The sequence below is a fragment of the Peromyscus californicus genome, unplaced genomic scaffold, assembly GCF_007827085.1.
Source record: "Peromyscus californicus insignis strain IS unplaced genomic scaffold, ASM782708v3 Scaffold_2__1_contigs__length_46816999, whole genome shotgun sequence".
NCBI classification, from domain to species: Eukaryota; Metazoa; Chordata; class Mammalia; order Rodentia; family Cricetidae; genus Peromyscus; species Peromyscus californicus.
This window is the reverse complement of record NW_026294540.1, coordinates 8,078,335-8,096,312: the sequence shown is the minus strand read 5'-3', so window position 1 is coordinate 8,096,312 and position 17,978 is coordinate 8,078,335. Positions and strand designations below refer to the sequence as shown.

Sequence of the window (17,978 nt, the reverse complement as noted above, 5' to 3'; positions counted from 1 at the left end):
ACCCTCCCTCCTTCCTCTTTTCTCATTTGCTTGATTAGCCACTCTAGTAAGCTAGGGAGGCTCCCTGCTACAAGGCCTGAGATATATCAAGACCAATAGTAGCTCCAGTGAGTGTCTTGGCCTTTTTCTTGAATGTGAGAGAGAGAAGGAAATCCTGAAGTCTCTAGCTACATCCCACTCGATTAGTAGGTGTCCATCAAAGTTAGAGAGGAGAAAAGCTAATTTCCACCATATCCTTGCCCAGGAAGAGGAACCTGGAGGCAGGTGGTCCTGATGAACACCTGATGTAATTACTGCTTCCCTGGCTTACCTGTTTTCTGACCAAAAGAGAGGATTCTCCCCATTGTATTCAAGAGGAAGAGTGCTCATTTACAATCAGGCCTCTTGGTTTCTGTCTAGCATACTCTGAGTTAGATAGTGGTTTAATACTATTGCTGGATGCAAGTAAAAATGAATGCTAATACTGTTTGTGATATTTTAATGAATATTGTTTAAAAAGTAACAGGCCAAGTAGGTATTTACTGTTTTATCTGAAGCAGCAATCCATTGCTAGGAGGGTGACTAAGTGTTACTGCGCCCCTGGTGGCAGGCACCTGGAATTGCAGGCACAGTGCTGAGAATTGGCCCTTTAAAGCTCCAAGCAGATCACTTTAGTCACTCTGTGGGAAAGCTTCTATAACCTTCACACACAGGACCAAGAAATCCCAGGACTGTGTCTGAATCTCTCCTTGTCCCACTTACTCCGCCTTTCTTGGGACTTACCGAGATTTCTTTTCCCATTCCAATCTGGCTGAGGTTGGGTTTCATGCCTGCGCCCATCTGCCAAATTATGGCCTCTGCTGGTTGAGTCTTGAAGGGCCACTCCCTGGCATGGAGCTCATACCAGATGGTGCTGTCAGACAGGGGACATGGTTGAGGAGGCATCGCTGGACTGTGTCATTTGTGACCCAGGAACTCCCTCTTCACCCACCATCCAGACAGGGGTAGCCTCCTGGCTAGCCATTCCCTTTGCGGTCTCTACCCAAGGGGCTGCTATTTTGTCTAAAACCCTCTTGAAGTTAGCCATTAGGCTGATACAACTCTACCTGAAGAATTTAACACAAGGTGGTGGCCAACTCTGACCTTATACTCGTGATTCTAGGAAACAACTATATTTGAATACTTTATTCATGAGGTTGCCCTATATGGCCTCACATACAACACTCAAAAGGGTAGAAATAGCATAACACCTCACTAGTAACCAGCAGATGTATGTATTATAGTAACTCCTTAAAAATGAATGGTGCCATATTACCTCGAGAATATTTGCAAGACATTTTGCTGGCATGAAAAAAATTCTCAATTGCTCACTTTAAGTGTAAAAAGCAGGATAAAGATGGATATGGGGTCTGTGTGTGTGTGTGTGTGTGTGTGTGTGTTTGAGACAGGATTTCTCTGTGTGGTTTTGGTGCCTACCTTGGATCTCGCTCTGTAGACCAGGCTGGCCTTGAACTCATAGAGATCTTCCTGGCTCTGCCTCCCGAGTGCTGTGATTAAAGGCATGCGCCACCACCGCCCAGCCGGATATGGGGTCTTTAAAATCACTATGTATGCATGGATGGGGGAGGATCATGAAAGCCAACAACATGCCCATGAGGAGTAGCGGGGTGGGGAGCTTTTTATTTTCATAGCTGTCTGTACACTGTAAGGATGAGTCACAGTGTGGAGTGGCAGAAGGAAACATAACGACTGTGGTGTGATGAAGACCGGCCTAAGTCTATGCTAGTGGGTTGAGGCAGTGCAAGCTACGCCCCCCTTTCTCTGTGCCCACAGAAGGGTGTCTATGTGGACGCCAAGCATCCGCACACAGTGCTAGGATTACTCCATGGATATCTGGCACGCCACATGTCCCATAAATCACAACAGGACAACAAAGGGAGAAAGGATGCCAGCGTTGAGCTTGGCCACAGATGGGGGGATGGCTGGATGGCACATCAATGCCATCATGAGGCACCATCAGTGGTGAGGATGGTGGCGAGGAGTTTGGCGAGGCTGGCATGTCACTGAGCTAGCTATTCTGTGGCCAATGATCTCCCGTTCCCTGAGAGGCAGGTCTCTCACCTCAGGAAATATCTCAATAAAAAGGATGTTTCCTTCTCCACAAGGAGACCTCTGGGCTTCTCTCTCTCTCTCTCTCTCTCTCTCTCTCTCTCTCTCTCTCTCTCTCTCTCTCTCTCTGTTCCTGAGACAGAGGTTCTCTCTGTAGCCTTGGCTGTCCTGGAACTCACTCTGTAGCCAAGGCTGGCCTTGAACCCACAGAGATCCACCTGCCTCTGCCTCTCAAGTGCTGGGATTAAAGGTGTATGCCACCACATCGGGCTCTCTGGGCTTTTCTTAAAGGAACACAAAGGCACTCTGGCATTCCCTTAACTGACCAAGGGCTGTGTTAACTCAGGTCTTCACAGGCAACTTTATTTTATTTAAAATTTTGTTTTATTTTTAATTAAGTCTATGTGTGGGTATATGCACATGACTACGGAGGCCAGAAGAGGGTGTCAGAGATTCAGGAATTACAGTTGTGAGCTGACTGATGTGTGTGCTGGGAACCAAACTTTAGATTTTTTGCAAGGGCAACAGGCACTCATAACCATACAGCCCTAGATGGCCTGGAACTCACTGAATCATCTCTCTAGTCTCTAGGTGTGCTGCCCAAATGTAAGGTGAACAAGGACAACAGCAACAGACATGTCAAAGTGGCCAGGGACAGCCCAGGATGCCTCAACCCTACACGAAGAACTGTAGACAACTAAGGATGGAGAGCGGGAGAAACGGCCTTCCCCAGGGAAGAGCACATCCACTGGTTATCCAATACAAATGCTCAGCCCTGAAAACACATACAAGTAGCATTACACAGACTGAGCGGGTTATATTTAAGGATGTGAATATATACATATACATATACATATATGCATGCAATATCAATGAATGGAAAAAGAGGCTATGAATTTGAGAAACAGTAAGGTGTGGTATATGGGAGGGCTTGGAGGGAGGAAAGGGAAGGGAAAATGATGTCATATTATAATCTCAATTTTTAAGTTAAAAATAAGTAAGTAATAAACGGAAAAAATCCTTTCTGCATTTTATTTTCTTTGTTGCTAGGGATGAAGCCCAGTGTCTCACGGGTGTTAGGGTTATGCCTTCCATCACCGGCTTCAGTGTGGAAGCATGGAGCTCAGCTTGATTGACAGTATCTGGAGGAACGCGGGTTTGGTCTGCTTTTGAATTGCTGGGGTAGAATCCAGAGCCTTGTACCTGCTAAGCAAGCACCCTACGCTGAGCCCCACGCCTAATGCTGTGAGTCTTCTTATTCCAATGCTTTGACTGGTTGGCGACTTGCTGGCCCTGGTGGACCATCCCCTGCCTAGGCTAGCTGACTCCTGTAGACAGGGAGGGGCTGACCAGGGAGTGTGCCTTTCACAACAAACCAAATGACTCAGAACACCTGGGCCAGTTGTTCACACTTAAGGTCCATGATCCCTTCCCTAATCTCTCCATCCAGAGCCCAAAAAGTGATTCCAGTTCACTGATTTGCTGTCTTTCTCTTTCTTGTGTACATGTGTTCCTGTGGGCACACGTGTATGTGCACCTGTGCTTATGCACCTATGTGCACATGCGGGTGGGTGCCAGCGGTCAACCCACGGCATCATTCCTTAGTTATGCCCACTTTGCTTGCTTGAGACAAGGTCTCTCTATGTAGCTCTGGCTGGTCTCAAACTTACTATGTAGACCAGGCTAGCTTTGAACTCATAGAAATCTGCTTACTTATAGCTCCTGAGTGCTGAAATTAAAAGTGTGTGCCACCACACCCAGCTTGATTTTTAAGACAGGGTCTCTCACTGGCCTGGAACTCATCAATTCATCCAGACTGGCCAGGGAGCTCCAGGGATCCCCTTGTCTATTCATCCCCAGTGCTGGGATCACAGGCATGCACTACCATACCCAGCTTTTTATTCCGGTCCTGGGAACTGAACTCAGGTCCTTGCGTGGGCATGCTACGCACTTAGGACTGAGCCATCTCTCCAGTTCCTGGAGAGGTTTTTATTAAGCTTAATCTGCAATAGAGAGAGGCAAGGCTTTGAGCGTAACCCACTCCCAGGTCTGTGGGCTGCTGTGTTCAAAGCCCTGGCCACAGAATTAGGGTGGCCCTGGTCCGAACCCCAGCTCTGCCACTACCAGGTGCCACATAGCCTGTCACAACCATCTGGCCCCACTTCTCTCAACCGGTCCATCTAGGACAGCATGGCCCCCATTTAGGAAGGTGTTTGTGAAGACTGCACACTACCACACACACGAAAAGCTCAACGCAGCGTTCAGTACACTTCCAGCAGCTTCTTTATGCTCTTAATCATCTCTGAACATGAGGTTCCCTGGCAACAGGATGCTCCTAATTGGCGGGAGTCCGAGAGCACGGGGTCCATCGCAATCCAACAGTGTCACCAATGAAAGGCTCATTAAAACTTCCTTCCTAACCCAACTTTTAAGGGGAAAAAAATTCACTTTGAGGAGAAAAAAAAATGTTATAGATGAAAAGCCTAGTGGGAAACCAATTACTTACTCTAGTACATTTTGTTAATTACATTTTTTTCTTCCGTTAAATTCACAGTAAAAATAAACCAACTTAATTACTGCAATTTGGTTCCAGATAATGATATCTAACTAGATAAAGATTTGGGAATTAACTAGTTAGACCAAGTGATGGCTTCTTAAGGGGTTCAAACGACAGGCTCTGAGACTTGAGAGCTTCTTAAAATGCACAGTTGGGGGCCAGCAGTGAGGGCACAGTGGGGGGCTTTTCTCCTGGAAGTTGACTGCCTCTCCAATGCGCCTCAGGGATGACAGGTCTAATTGCACAAATCTACAGCCTCACAGCTTCCTCGGTCAGTGTTCCTGGCACTATCTCCCCACTCTTCAAATCCATCCCATAAATAAGGCAAGGATCAGCGTGGCTATTTATGTGACGGGGCACAGCTATTTCCTAGCTGCGTTTTTTCATCTGTTGTTGTTGTTGGTGGTGGTGTGTATCTACGGATGTGTTATAGTGCTCTTGTGCGTATGCAAATGACACCTAAATGCACATGCGTAAGTATGTACAAATGTGTGGAGATCAGAGAACATGTTGGATATCTTGCCTCCATTTCTCTCCACTTTATTTTTTTGAGGCAGGGTCTCTCACTGAATTAGTGGAATCACTAATTCACCTAAGCTGGCTAGCCATTGAGCTCTAGGGATCCACCTGTGTCTGCTTCCCAGGCATTCAGTCACCCAGTTCTTTACATAGTCACTAAGGTTACACACTAATGTCCTCATGATCCTGCAACAAGCACTTACTGACTGAACATTCTCCCTAGACCCCTGATTGTTAGTATTATTATTATTATTATTATTATTATTATTATTATTATTAAGACCTGTGCCTATGTCTTGGTCCCTTCTCATCCTTCTATGGTTCTGAGAGCTTCTCATTTTTTCCCCATGGCTGCAGATGTTACACAAATGCTTCCTCTCCCAACTCCAGAGGTGAGGTGGATGAGGTGGATGTGGATTCCCCCACTTCTGCTAATCATCCCCAAAGTTGGTCACACTCACTGTGCTCATACCCAAATTCTTTGCATAGCCCAACCACGCCTCACTTCCAAGGTCACACTACCTTGGCAAACACCACTGCTCTTCTACTCACCAATGGCAGCTATCTCGGGACCCCATCACTAAACCCTAGCACGTATACCCTGTAAAGGCCTCTTTATTTTGAGCCCATACCCATGGCTTCTGATGGATGGAATGGCCAATACCTCCTTATGTGTCGGTCACCCAACCGTCACCAAGCCCTTCTCCGTTCAGTTATCTGTAGAGCAGCCAGAGTCATCTGGTTGAACTGGGGCTCCTGTGACCATCACGTCATTTGCCTGCTTTATAACCATCGATGGCTCCCTAGTGCCTTGAAGAAGAAACTACACACCACCATTAAGTCCATGAAGGCCTGATCCTGCTTTCTCCCTTAGTGTCTCACCTCAGCCTCATTCCCAACCCAACCTTTCATCCCTCAGGACCTTCTCCCCATTGCTACATGTTCCTCCACTGTAGATGATTTATCTTCCCTCTACGCCACCTGTCTCCCTGCATCTGCTCTCCGACTCCAGCTTAGGAGTCATTTCCTGCTGGAGGCCCTCCCTCACCTCCCAGGTTGGTACAGGGATTCTCTTTCATCCCCAGAGTCCTGCCTTCATCCCCAGGGCAGCATCCCACTGACTCCTGGAATTCTACAAGGCAGAGTAGAAGTTCTCAAGGAGTCGTGAGGTCAAAGGCAGGATCGCAGCTCAGAAGCATAGCCCTTGCCTCGCATGCGCAAGGCCCTGGGTCCCAGTCCCAGCAGCTTGACAAGCAGAAGTCAAAAAACGTTCTGAAACTCCTTCTTTTCTGAAAATGGCAGAGATAACATTTCCTGTCCTCGAGAGCCATCTACACTTGGATCTACAAGGAGCACATGTTAGAAGGAGACAGCACATTCTGAATTACAGTAGTTGCTCTCCTATTCGGCATACTTGTCTGAACTCAAAGAAAGTTGTAAAGTGACATGTGTGAACTGCCCTGGTTTCCAACATTATGCAAAGTACACACTTGTCAAAGTTTCCTGCTGCATGTAAATACGACATTCAAAAAGAAAACTTAAAAAAAATATGGTGGGAGCGATGCTGTGTAATGCCTCACTCGACTTAGCTCATATTCGCCACAAGGCTATTTGCTGTCATGTTGGGAGCTCTCTGGAGCAGCTTCCACACAGCAGGGTGGACTGCTCTGCATGGTTGAGTGAGCATGAGCAGCTTTCTTGGAAGTGATCCATAGACACTTGATACACAATGACCACTGTAACAATGTAACAGTGAATTGGTATACAATGAACAAATGGATGAACGAATGAATGAGTAGGGTAACTTGCCATGGCCCTATAATCAGAAACTAGGCATTCAAGTGTGCTATATGCTGGGCAGTGGTGCACGCCTTTAATCCCAGCACTCGGGAGGCAGAGCCAGGCGGATCTCTTTGAGTTCAAGGCCAGCCTGGTCTACAGAGCGAGATCCAGGACAGGCACCAAAACAACACAGAGAAACCCTGTCTCAAAAAAACAAACAAAAAAAAATGTGTGCTACAGTTTTGTTACAGCCCCCTCAGGTCCCCCAAGCTCACTCAGAAGTCCTACCACCTTGCCCTTACCAACCTGTGCCCTGACTCTTCCAAAGGTGTCACTAGGCAGTGGCTCTACCCACGTTGTGGAGGTCAAAGGCCAGGGTGTGGCCCACTTACCCGAGAGCAAAGACATCCGAGTGCTTGGAGAAGGGGAGCTTGTCCTCTTCAGTGTCGGGGGACAGCTGACGGATGATCTCTGGGGCCAGGTGGCACAGCCAGCCATTCTGGATGCGTAGCTTGTCTTCTCGTCTGCGGAGACAAAGCCCGGGAGAGCCTTGTTTTGTAGCACCGATCCCAGGTCCTGGGAAGACCTCTACTGGCTTCCTACCCTCCTCCGTGGGCATTCCCTGACCGTCTGTATGAGGCTGAGACCCGGGGTGAGGCGCAGGGAGAAGGATGATGGAGGGACCCTCTTGCTCATCTTCGCTGAACATGGTCTGTTCCTGTTGTTCCTATAAGTTGTGTTCTGCCCTCTAAGGTTGCCTCTAGGGAAACTATACTGGGTGGTTGTGTGTGTCAACTTGACACAAGCTAGAGTCATCAGAGGAAGTCCTCCTGCTGAGGAAATGCCTCCTTGAGTTCCAGCTCTAAGGCATTTTCTCATTTAGTGATCAACGGGGGCGGGCCCAGCCCGTGGTGGGTGGGGCCATCCCTGGGCTGCTGGTCCTGGGTTCTATAAGAAGGTGGGTTGAGCAAGCCAGGGACAGCAAGCCAGTAAGCAGCACCCCTCCATGGCCTCTGCATCAGCTCCTGCTTCCGGGATCCTGCCCTGTTTGAGTTCCTGTCCTGACTTGCTTCAGTGATACACAGCAAAGCTGAAGTGTAAACCTATTAAACCCTTTCCTCCCCAACTTGCTCTTTGGTCATGGTGTTTCATCACAGCAATAGAAACCCTAACAAAGACAGGAACTATGCAAAATCTCACAGATTAATACCTTAAGTCTCCCAAATAGTACATTCTAGTAGACTCCTGGCACCAGATGTGTAATTGTAAACAAGACTAACAAGGAAGAGCCCTTGAAATTGGTAGGAAAGAAGAGCCAATGAGGATGAATTAAATGGAAAAAAGGCCACACCGTGGGAAACACTATACAGAGTCACAACAGAGGCCTGTGTCCCAGCCAAGGACACATCCGACATAAGCTTTATGTGGCAGAGGATCTGGCCATGCGAACACAAGGATTATCTTAGCCAGAAGGGAAAGCTAGGTCAAAAACCCAGGGAGGTGACCAGAGGAGGGTTCTAGAAACCAAGAAACAGCAGTGCACAGGAAGGCAATATGCATCCCATGTTTGAACCTGGATACTGGTAGTTGGGCACTGTTCTTCCCCCCATGATAAACAGCAGTGCACTGGACATCTGTGGGAAAATGCTGTCACTATCTGCCACTGTCCCCGAGATAAATGTCTAGAGGAAGGAAGCAAAGTCGCTCCGATACCTTGAACATCTCCAGCAGATCGGAGCCTTTTATTGGGGACAGATGACTAAGTGGCCCTTGCATGAAGTTTCCAATGACCAAAGACTACTACAAAAGGGGGTGTTGGCCAAGGGACTTGAGCAAGAGACAGGCGCATCAAGACTGTCTCCATGGCAGTCTCTATGGGGACCTGGGCTGGCTGCACTCTATGGCTCTTCCGGGTAGGCTTCCAAGCTACATGAGGTGTGACGTGCTGGTCCCTCCAGGGCACTCAGCCAGAGCCCCCATCATGATGCCCCCCACGTCTGAACATCTTCAGGGACAGTGTTATTCTATCTAGTCTCTCAAACGTGGCGGCCACCAATTTCTGTGGCTTTCCCGCTCTTCAAAGGTGGGCACTATGACCAAAGGGATGAGATTAAATATATATAGAGAGAGTGTTTGTGTGCTCTTGACACACGCCTAGAGGTCAGAGGTCAAACTGCAGAAACTGGTTCCCTTCTGCCCTGTGGGTCTTGGGGACGAACTCAGGTCTTCAGGTCTGGTGGCGGGTGCATTTACCTGCTGAACTACTGAACTTGAGATTTAACTCCACTTTAAATTTTTAATTGTATCTAGCCTCTCTCTGTCTCTCTCTCTGTCATACACACACACACACACACACACACACACACACACACACACACACAACTCACATGGCGGGTTGGTCAGAGGACAACTTGCAGGAATCATCCTCTTGTTCTAGCATGAGAGTCCCAGGGATCAAACTCCGGTCATCAGGCTGGGCAGCAAGTGTCTTTACCCACTGAGCCGACCCACAGACCCTGATTCCACTTTAATTAAAGTTAAATCTGTGCAGATACATCTGTCTGGCTAGTGGCCCAGATCTAGATAATGATTTACTAAAACCAATTAAAAAAAAAAAGAAACTTAAATATATTTTAATAAGTGACTTTTAGCACAGCCATAAATAGAAACTAGTATTTTTCCAATACACATTAAAATGAAGACAGAAAGCGCTTGTCCATTCCCTCCTTAAAAATCTGCTCACAGCCTACCCTCTCAGAAACCCCGGGCCTAAAGGAAAGAACTCTTAATGAGGTGGCAGGAGTTCGGGGGTTCAGGGTTCCAGAGCTGCTGATGCATTTCTTAGTTGGGGGAAGGAGGCTAGGAACATTCTAGACTTGCAGTTCTCCAAGCCCTTTTTTTTTCCCTCAGAGGGCACACAGCATCCATCTGGATAACACAGATATTGAGAGATTCCTAGACAGGGGCTGAAGGGAGGAGACTGGGCTGGGAAAATCACAGCAGCTTCAGCCTGTGTGTATGGGGTCTCTCGGTGGGGTGTCTCTCCATGCAACATCGGGGCCATCTGTCCACTGCCTACATTTCTACACCAGGAGCCAGACACAGTCAGGTGGTCACCATGCGATCAGTTCTAACTCCGGGCTTCTCGTCTCAGGGCCATATTACTCTGGATGTTTCTGTCAGGTGGGGCTATTCTGTGCTTTGTACCAAGTTTCCTGGCAACCCTGGCCTCTAGGCAGTAGTTGCTGGTAGCACCCCTCCCCCAACACACACACACACACACACACACACACACACACACACCCTAACTGTAGCTAGGAGGAATGTCTCCAGCCCTATCAGCAGGAAAAATAGCCTCCACTGAAAGTCCTTCATTTAATACATACTAGAGAAGAGGATGGTCCAGATTCCAGCATCAAGAATGTCTCCTCTGCTGTGAGCAAGGAACATGATAGGAAATGTCCCCTGCTAGTACAGAGGGCCCAAACGCTTTAGCAAACCCTGGGGTTGGCAGAGTTGAGTGACATCTTTCTTCTGGAATCAAGAACACCCACTGGCATTTAAGGATGTAAGGACTCATGTGCTGCTTGTTAGCTGCGAGGCCTCAGGCACATTCTGGCCTCTATTTTCCCATCTGCCAAATGGGCACATTCATTCGTGCCGCCGATAGTGATGGCAACATGAGAGTGTCTAGTTGAGGGCTATATCTGCTGCCAGGGCCATGTGACTACTGGGCAGAAATTAGTCTATACTACATCCCACTCACATACATTATATCTGTTTATCTGGAGGACTGAGTCCAAAGTACGAAAGTCTACGGCAGAATAGGAGACTTAGAGTAGGTTAGCCGACTTCGCCCAGGCACTGCCAGTCCTTCTGGGGGCTGGTGGGCCGGTGACCACTGGGACAGGAGAGGGGGTAGCGGACACTCAAGTGCCATCAGCCTGGGGCTGCCGTGCGTAGGCACATGCCTGGGAGAGGGTTAGAAGGCGGGCTTGGTGCATACACCCCAGGGTGTCCCGTTCCCATGGCAATGGGCCCACCAATGACACGTCCAAATCATGCTCATTATGGTTATTATTATGATTAATAACAGGCTCTGTGAGGCTGGCACGGTAGGGCTGGCATCGTAAACGACACTTCTGCCTGAGGGTGGGAGAGCAGATGTTTTCGGGGATCTCTATGGCCGTCCCTTCGCGTCTCGTCCGGGTGGGTCTCTTCCAGTGCAGTGGGGGGTTCTGGGAAACCGCAGCCTTGGGGAACCTGATCCCAGTCAACCCATTGCATCCTGGGACTGTTAGTTTGAAGTACTGTTACTTCTCTATATGAAGTCCCATTACCACGGCTCCACCCGTCCTACAGGCTCAGGGTGTCTGGCGCATGCTCAATGAACCTAAGTCCCTATCCTCTATCTTGCAGCGTTATAGACTGGGATTGTCCCCCGGAGTCTCGTGCTGAAGCCTGGACTCTCACTGTGACTGTCACTAAAGGCAGGGCGTGTGGGCTCGAGATCTAATGTATGTGACATAAAAGCAGAAGGAAGGACTACTGGGGAAAGAGAAAGGGCCAGGAAGAAGGGAGACACCCCAAAGAGGGCCGCAGGAGGCTGAAAGTGAGCAGAGTACACGAGGCAAAGGTGTGTAAATGTCACAGTGAAACCCGTCATTTGGTGTAGGTCAGTAATTTAGTCTGTCTTATGTACTGATTTTTAAATTTTTGAAATTACACTTATTAATTTATTTGGGGGGGGGGGTTGGAGAGCGTGTGTGAAGGTCGGAGGATACCTTGTGGGAGTTGGTTCTCTCCTTTGATCATGTGGATCCCAGGGACTAAACTCAGGCCATGAGGCTTGGCCATTACCTACCTTGCCCTCTTACTAGCATACACACACACACACACACACACACACACACACACACACAAAACTGTATGCCAGTTACATACATACATATATATATATATATATATATATATATATATATATATATATATGTAATAAAGATGGGGTTTTTGGAGAGATATTTAAAATTAAACAAGGCCTAAATCCATGGCCTTAGGCAACAGGACTGTCATACTTAGAAACTTGAGGTTTGAATAAGAATGGCTTAGTCACTACAGAGTGGAACTATTTAAAGGATTAGAAGGATTAGGAGGTGTGGCCTTATTAGAGAAAGTGTGTCACGGGGTGGGGTGGGGTGGGGGAGTAGACTTTGAGGTTTCAAAAGCCCACACCAGACTCAATGTCTTGCTCGCTGCCTGCAGATCAGGATGTAGCTCTCAGCTACTTCTCCAATGTCATGTGTACCACCAGGCTCTCTGCCCTGATGACAATGGTCTAAGCCTCCGAAACTGTAAGCCAGCCCCCAATTGAATGCTTTCTTTTTTAAGAGTTGCCTTGATCACAGGTCTTTTCACATCAGTAGCACAGTGACTAAGACAGAAGTTGGAACCAGGGACTGTGGTATGGCTGTGACAGGCCCGACCATGCTGTTTGTTGGAGGAATATGGAGGACTTTGGGGCTAGAAAAGCAGGTGGGCACTCAAAGCAGGACTAATGAGCCATGCTAGTAGGAGCATGGAAGACGGCGCTGAGGGAGATTTGAACTGTGGGGGCCCAGCTCAAGAAGTTTCTGAGGGGAAGGACATTATTAGTATGTGGCCTAGAGGTTGTCATCGGGATATTTTGGCAAAGAATGTGGCTGCTTTTAAAGTCCTTGTCCTAAAACATCTGCCTGAGGCTAAATTGAAGAGTTTTGGATTCATGGGCTTGAGAGATCTAGCAGATCTACAATGAAAAGCAGCAAGCTGGACCAAAAGAAATACAAAATGGACAGTGTGAGGAGAAAAAGGTACACCAGGAAGTACAATGGAGACAAACAAATCCTCTGCTCAAGGAGATAAAGGTTTAAAGAAAGGCCTGATTCGAAATGAAATAAAGGGAGTGGTGACCTCAGGGCAAGGCCCCACTTTGCATTCCTCAGAAATGGGCACCAATTTCCATCTTGGTGAGTGTTACTATTGCTGTGATGAAACACCATGACCACAAACAACCTGGGTAGGAAAGGGTTCACTTCCACATCACAGTTCATCATCAAAGGAAGTCAGGGCAGGAACCTGGAGGCGGGAGCTGATGCAGAGGCCATGGAGGGGTGCTGCTTACTGGCTTGTTCCTCATGACTTGCTCAGCCTACTTTCTTATAGAGCCCAGGACCACCAGCCCAGGGATGGCCCCCACCCACAATGTGCTGGGTCCCCGCCCCCATCAATCACTAATTAAGAAAATGCCCTACAGGTTTGCCTACAGCCCAGTCTTATGGAGGCATCTTTTCAACTGAGGCTCCTTCCTCTCTGATGACTCTAGCTTGTGTCACGTTGACAAAAACTAAGCCAGCACAGTCATGAGAATTTTGTCTCTTTCTCTTTCTCCATTCTTTCTTTCTCTTCCCTAAGCCCTTCTTCCCCCACCCCCACCTCCCGCCCCATCTATCTGAGAGATCATACAAGGACAGAGTGAAGAGTAGCCATCAATAAGCCTGCAATAAAACTCTTTGCAGAAACAGTCAGCCAGGCCTTGACCTTAATGCCCGAGAACTGGGAGAAAATATTACCTGTGTACCGCATCAGCAGCCCCCCACCTGCTACCCTGTTATAGTAGCCCTGGTTGGTGAATGCCCTACAAAGTTCTCAGTGACCATGTGATGCCTGGCTGAATGGAGACACAGACCTGGGAGCTTAGGCCTCCCTCCTGAGAATGGATTTGTTGCTGCTGCCTGTAATTCCGACTCCCTTGCCTCAGCTCCCACCATCCGCTCCCAGGCTGCTAAGCAGGACCCCAACTATTCCGTGTTTGATGGTGTCTCCTATCTCCAACTTCTTGCTCCCGTTGCACATTATTCCTGAGACTCCACTCTCCTGACACTAGATGGACGTGTGCTGACAGCCAGGATAGGCCAGAGATGGGAGGGGACATTGTCTGGACAGGTCGAGAAGCCACCTTATCTTTGAATTGGCTTGATTCTCTTCCTGATTGGTCCACACTGAGTTCACAGGAGGAATGGAAGGACAGAGTACCCAAGACACAACCTCCCCCCTCACCCTCACCCCCCACCCCCTGCTTCTCCTTCCTCATCTCTGCAGTGTGGCCTCAGCAATACTACAGAGTAAGGAATACAGTCATAGACTCCTGCTCCACCCACCCCCACCTTCCATAACAAGGAGAGTAGGCAGATATAGCGAGGTGTTACATTTTAATTGTGAAGTGGTCCCCAAAGGCTCACTGTTGGTGGCTCGGTCCCCAGCTGGTGGTACCATTGGGGGAGGTTCAGCTAAGCAGACCAAAGCTGGAGGAGAGTAAGTCACAGGGTGGTGGTGTGAGTCTCGAAGAGGATCTTGTCCCTGGCTACTTCCTATCTTTCCTTCTCCACTTTCCGTCCACCATGGGGCGAAGAAGTTCTCTTCCACATGGACCCTGCCTCCATGATGGCTGTCCAAGTCCATGGGACCAAGCAGCCATGCTGAATCCAAGAATCGGTGAGCCACGCTAAATCGTTCCTCAAGCTCATAGGTGTGTGGTTGGTATTTCCTTCACCGTGAGGAACTCGCTAACACTGCAGGTCACCAGGAGGGAGAGCTCTAACTTTATGACCAGCCCCAAATCAAGTTAAAGAAAACACTTATCCAGCCTCCACTAGTCCCACGTAAGTACTTAGGTTCACAGTGACGTCACCAATTGTGTCCCGAACCCTGCTCTGACCCCAGGGTCCGGGCAAACGAAAGTGAATGTGGTTCTCTCTGGCAAGCCGGGGGACCTTGGCACTGCTGTGGAAGGAACCCCACCCAGTCCTTCATGGACTCCCTCCCTCCATGTGTCTACTGGCCTATTTGTCTGTTTGCCGCTACTTCTCGTAGTGCCATAGACAGTTCTAGAAACTGCGTACATCCCGTTTGGATGGCGGAGACGACACCAGAAGACAGAAACCAAGGCTGCTTGCTGTACGTCCCCTCACCCCCACCCCCAGACACAGCTTATGTAATGTTTTGTTAAATTCCAAGCACTCTGACTCCAATTCAAAGGTAGCTCACAGCAGGGATAAAAATCCTTTGAGAAGGCAGGAGGATGTCCCTGAAAGAAACCAGTGGCTCTCCAGAATGGCAGAAACTTAAACACAACGAGAGAAATCACAGTGCTGCCTTCCCTGCGGAGAGAGGCCATTCATTATATGATGCAGGGGGTTCAGATGTGTGTGTCATGCGTGTGTACACAGCACACACTCCAAATTAAAATCCGCGAGGGCAGACCTCCTGAGTTATAGGCTGTTTATTTGGGATCAAGCTGTTTCTCGCATGGCTGACTCAACGTGGCTGGCTCCAGGGTGAGTGGCCTCTGAGAGTTAATTACTTAAAGATGGTTAATCATTCCCTGGGTGATCCTGGGGAGGTATATGCAAATGAGCGCTAATTACAACACAGCAGTACAGCTATTTGCCCCGAATCTGATGCCACTCAGGGTCCTGTGCTGAATGCTTGTCCTGCATCCTCATGTTTTAATTCATAAGGACCCTACAAGTGAGGCATTTGCAAACACACAAGGAAACTCGAGTTCAGAGATAACTGCTTATCTTGACCACAGTCACGGTTAAGGATGGGTGGACCCCCATCTGGCCCAGGTGGTCTGACCTGAAACCACTTGTTCTCAGCTGTGTTGGGTTGCTGGGCTAAAATGAATTTTTAAGACAGTTTGGAACTCAGGGTTTGGCCATCCCCATCCCCTGGGGAAGCCCCTTAGGCAAGGAGGAAAGTCCTCCAGCCCAAGGCAAGAGCTCATAAAATTTAGGGGTGCCTTAGATCTTGTGCCACATACTCAAAGGTGCTACTATCAGGACAAGTGAGCAAGACACTAAGCTCATGGGAATAAGGGAAGGACTTTGATGACCCCCGCTGGCATGGCAGCCTAGCCACAACCCCCACCAACTGTAAGATCGAGCCATAATCTAAGTCACTCAGGTCAGCCCCATGGTCATGTATCAAGAATCCCTCTGGTCCCCTCTGTCACCTCTTACCTGCCAGCCTGTAGCACCCCAGAAATGCTGAAGAGCCCGAAATCCGTGATGACCACTTTGCCGTTGTCATAGAAGACATTCTTTGATTTGAGGTCCTTGTGAAGGATGCCCTTCGCGTGGAGGTAGCCCATGCCCTGTAAGATGAGAAGACAGGGACTCATGAGAGGCAGACCCAGCACTTCCTTGTCACCCCTGCTTGGATCCTCAAGGGTGGCCAAGTGGAGGGACCACCCACGGAGCACAGGGGACAAAGGGTATGCAAGTCGCAAGACCACCATCACCCACAGACTCCTGCAAAGCAATCTCCATGGAGCCACTCTACTTCCTGAAATAAAGGAAGAGAAGTGTATTCCAGAGGGAAAGAGTGGGACACCACAAAGGATGAGGAAACCAGAGAAAGGAATCCCACCAGCCATTTCCCCTCAATTCCTTCTTAAAGGGGCCTTGCTCCTCTGTTACTCAGCCCACAGCCCTGAAGAATGACCTGAGATACCCAGGGGACCTTTCAGGACCCCACATCAAGAACACACAGGGAAATCTATCAGCGATTCAGAGATTGTTTTGACTTATTTTTGCCTCGCTAGGCAGTTTATCATGTCTTTATTTACGTCTACAGATCATTCCTGCCACTTCTGATGGGAACTGAAAGCCTGGGTGCAGCCCCCCAATAAGGCACCTGTCGGGAGACTCGGGACGTCTTATCTGATTTCATCTAAGACAACACTCAACAACTCGATGTTTCCCAGGCCACAGAGAGACAGGATGGCTGGGTGCTCATGGGAATTCCAGGACTCCAGTATACCAGTTCCTAATGGCGATGGTTTGAATCTGAAATGTCCCCCACGGGTATATGTTTTGAATGCTTGGTACCTAATCGGTGGTACCATTTTTTTTTTTTTTCAGAAGGTCTTGGGAGGTGGAGCCTGCTGGAGGAAATAGGTCACTGGGGGCAGGCCTTTGGAGGAATGTTATCCCTGCCCATTTCCTGTCTCACTTTCTGCCTCCTGGTCTACTGTGATGTGAACTATTTCTGTCCCATATTCCTGTCATGAACCGGGCTGCTGGGCCTTGCCTTTCCTCTCTTCAGCTGCTTCTAGCAGAGGACCCAGAAGTTTCTGATGCACTACCCAAGAGAACTGAGTGGCTGATCTGTACCCACTGGGCATCGCCTGTATGCAGGTATCATGACCATGAGGTATGAGCCAGAAAACAGAGTTTGAGGCAGTATTTCTAATGTTGCATTTTACAGATCTTTTGTACATACCACCGGGGGCTTTTTTAGACTAAATCTAACGTCATTGAGTTCCAGACTTGTGGTCTAAACCCAGACCCTGGGTCTTAGGATCCTTTGAAGAGACTGCCGGAGGAGGCTGGGTCTTTGTAAGGTCCAGGTAGGGGCCCCAGAACTCACAGTACCTTCACAATTTCTTGTGCGATCTGCCTGGTTTTGTTGACATCCAGGACAATCTTGGCGTCCCTCACCACAGAGTAGAGCGTCCGTCCCTTACAGAGGCTGCAAGGCAAAAGGACGGGGTCAGTCAGGGAAAGGGCTGGCCGTGGTGAGGAAGGTGGCCCACGACAGTCATCAGAAGTCACGAAGAACTGAAAGGATGTGTCACCATGGCACCAGTGTGACCTTAACGGGCCTTGCACCCAACCCCAGAGCTGGTTCTGGGTGACAATCTGCAAAGACGTCTTTGTAGATCCCTTAATAATATCAGACATTTCCTGCCATGTAGACCCCTGCCAGATCCAGCCAGGTCCAGAAGTGTCTGTGGTGGTCGTCAGAATGGCCCCTCATAGAGTGGAATGCTTAGTCACGGGAATGGAGAACTCTTGGAAAGCCTTAGAAGGATTAGGAGGTATGGCCTTGTTTGAGGAAGTACGTCCCGGGAGGTGGGCTTTGAGGTTTCAAAAGTCCATGTCAGGCCCAGCCCCACCCACCCCGTCTCCGCCTATGGATCAGGACGCAG

The 17,978-nt window shown here is 48.8% G+C and overlaps 1 protein-coding gene across 2 annotated transcripts in view; it reads right to left on the bottom strand.

Moving 5' to 3' along the window:
* Ksr2 (kinase suppressor of ras 2) overlaps positions 1-17,978 on the bottom strand; it is a 379,014-nt gene that overhangs the window by 13,162 nt on the left and 347,874 nt on the right. For both annotated transcript variants that reach the window (XM_052755170.1, XM_052755169.1), the window contains exons 15-18: positions 17,422-17,518; positions 16,006-16,139; positions 7,339-7,470; positions 763-892 (exon numbers count right to left, since the gene is read on the bottom strand). In XM_052755170.1, the coding sequence (XP_052611130.1) occupies positions 763-892; positions 7,339-7,470; positions 16,006-16,139; positions 17,422-17,518 (493 nt within the window). The remainder of the gene's footprint in view (positions 1-762; positions 893-7,338; positions 7,471-16,005; positions 16,140-17,421; positions 17,519-17,978) is intronic.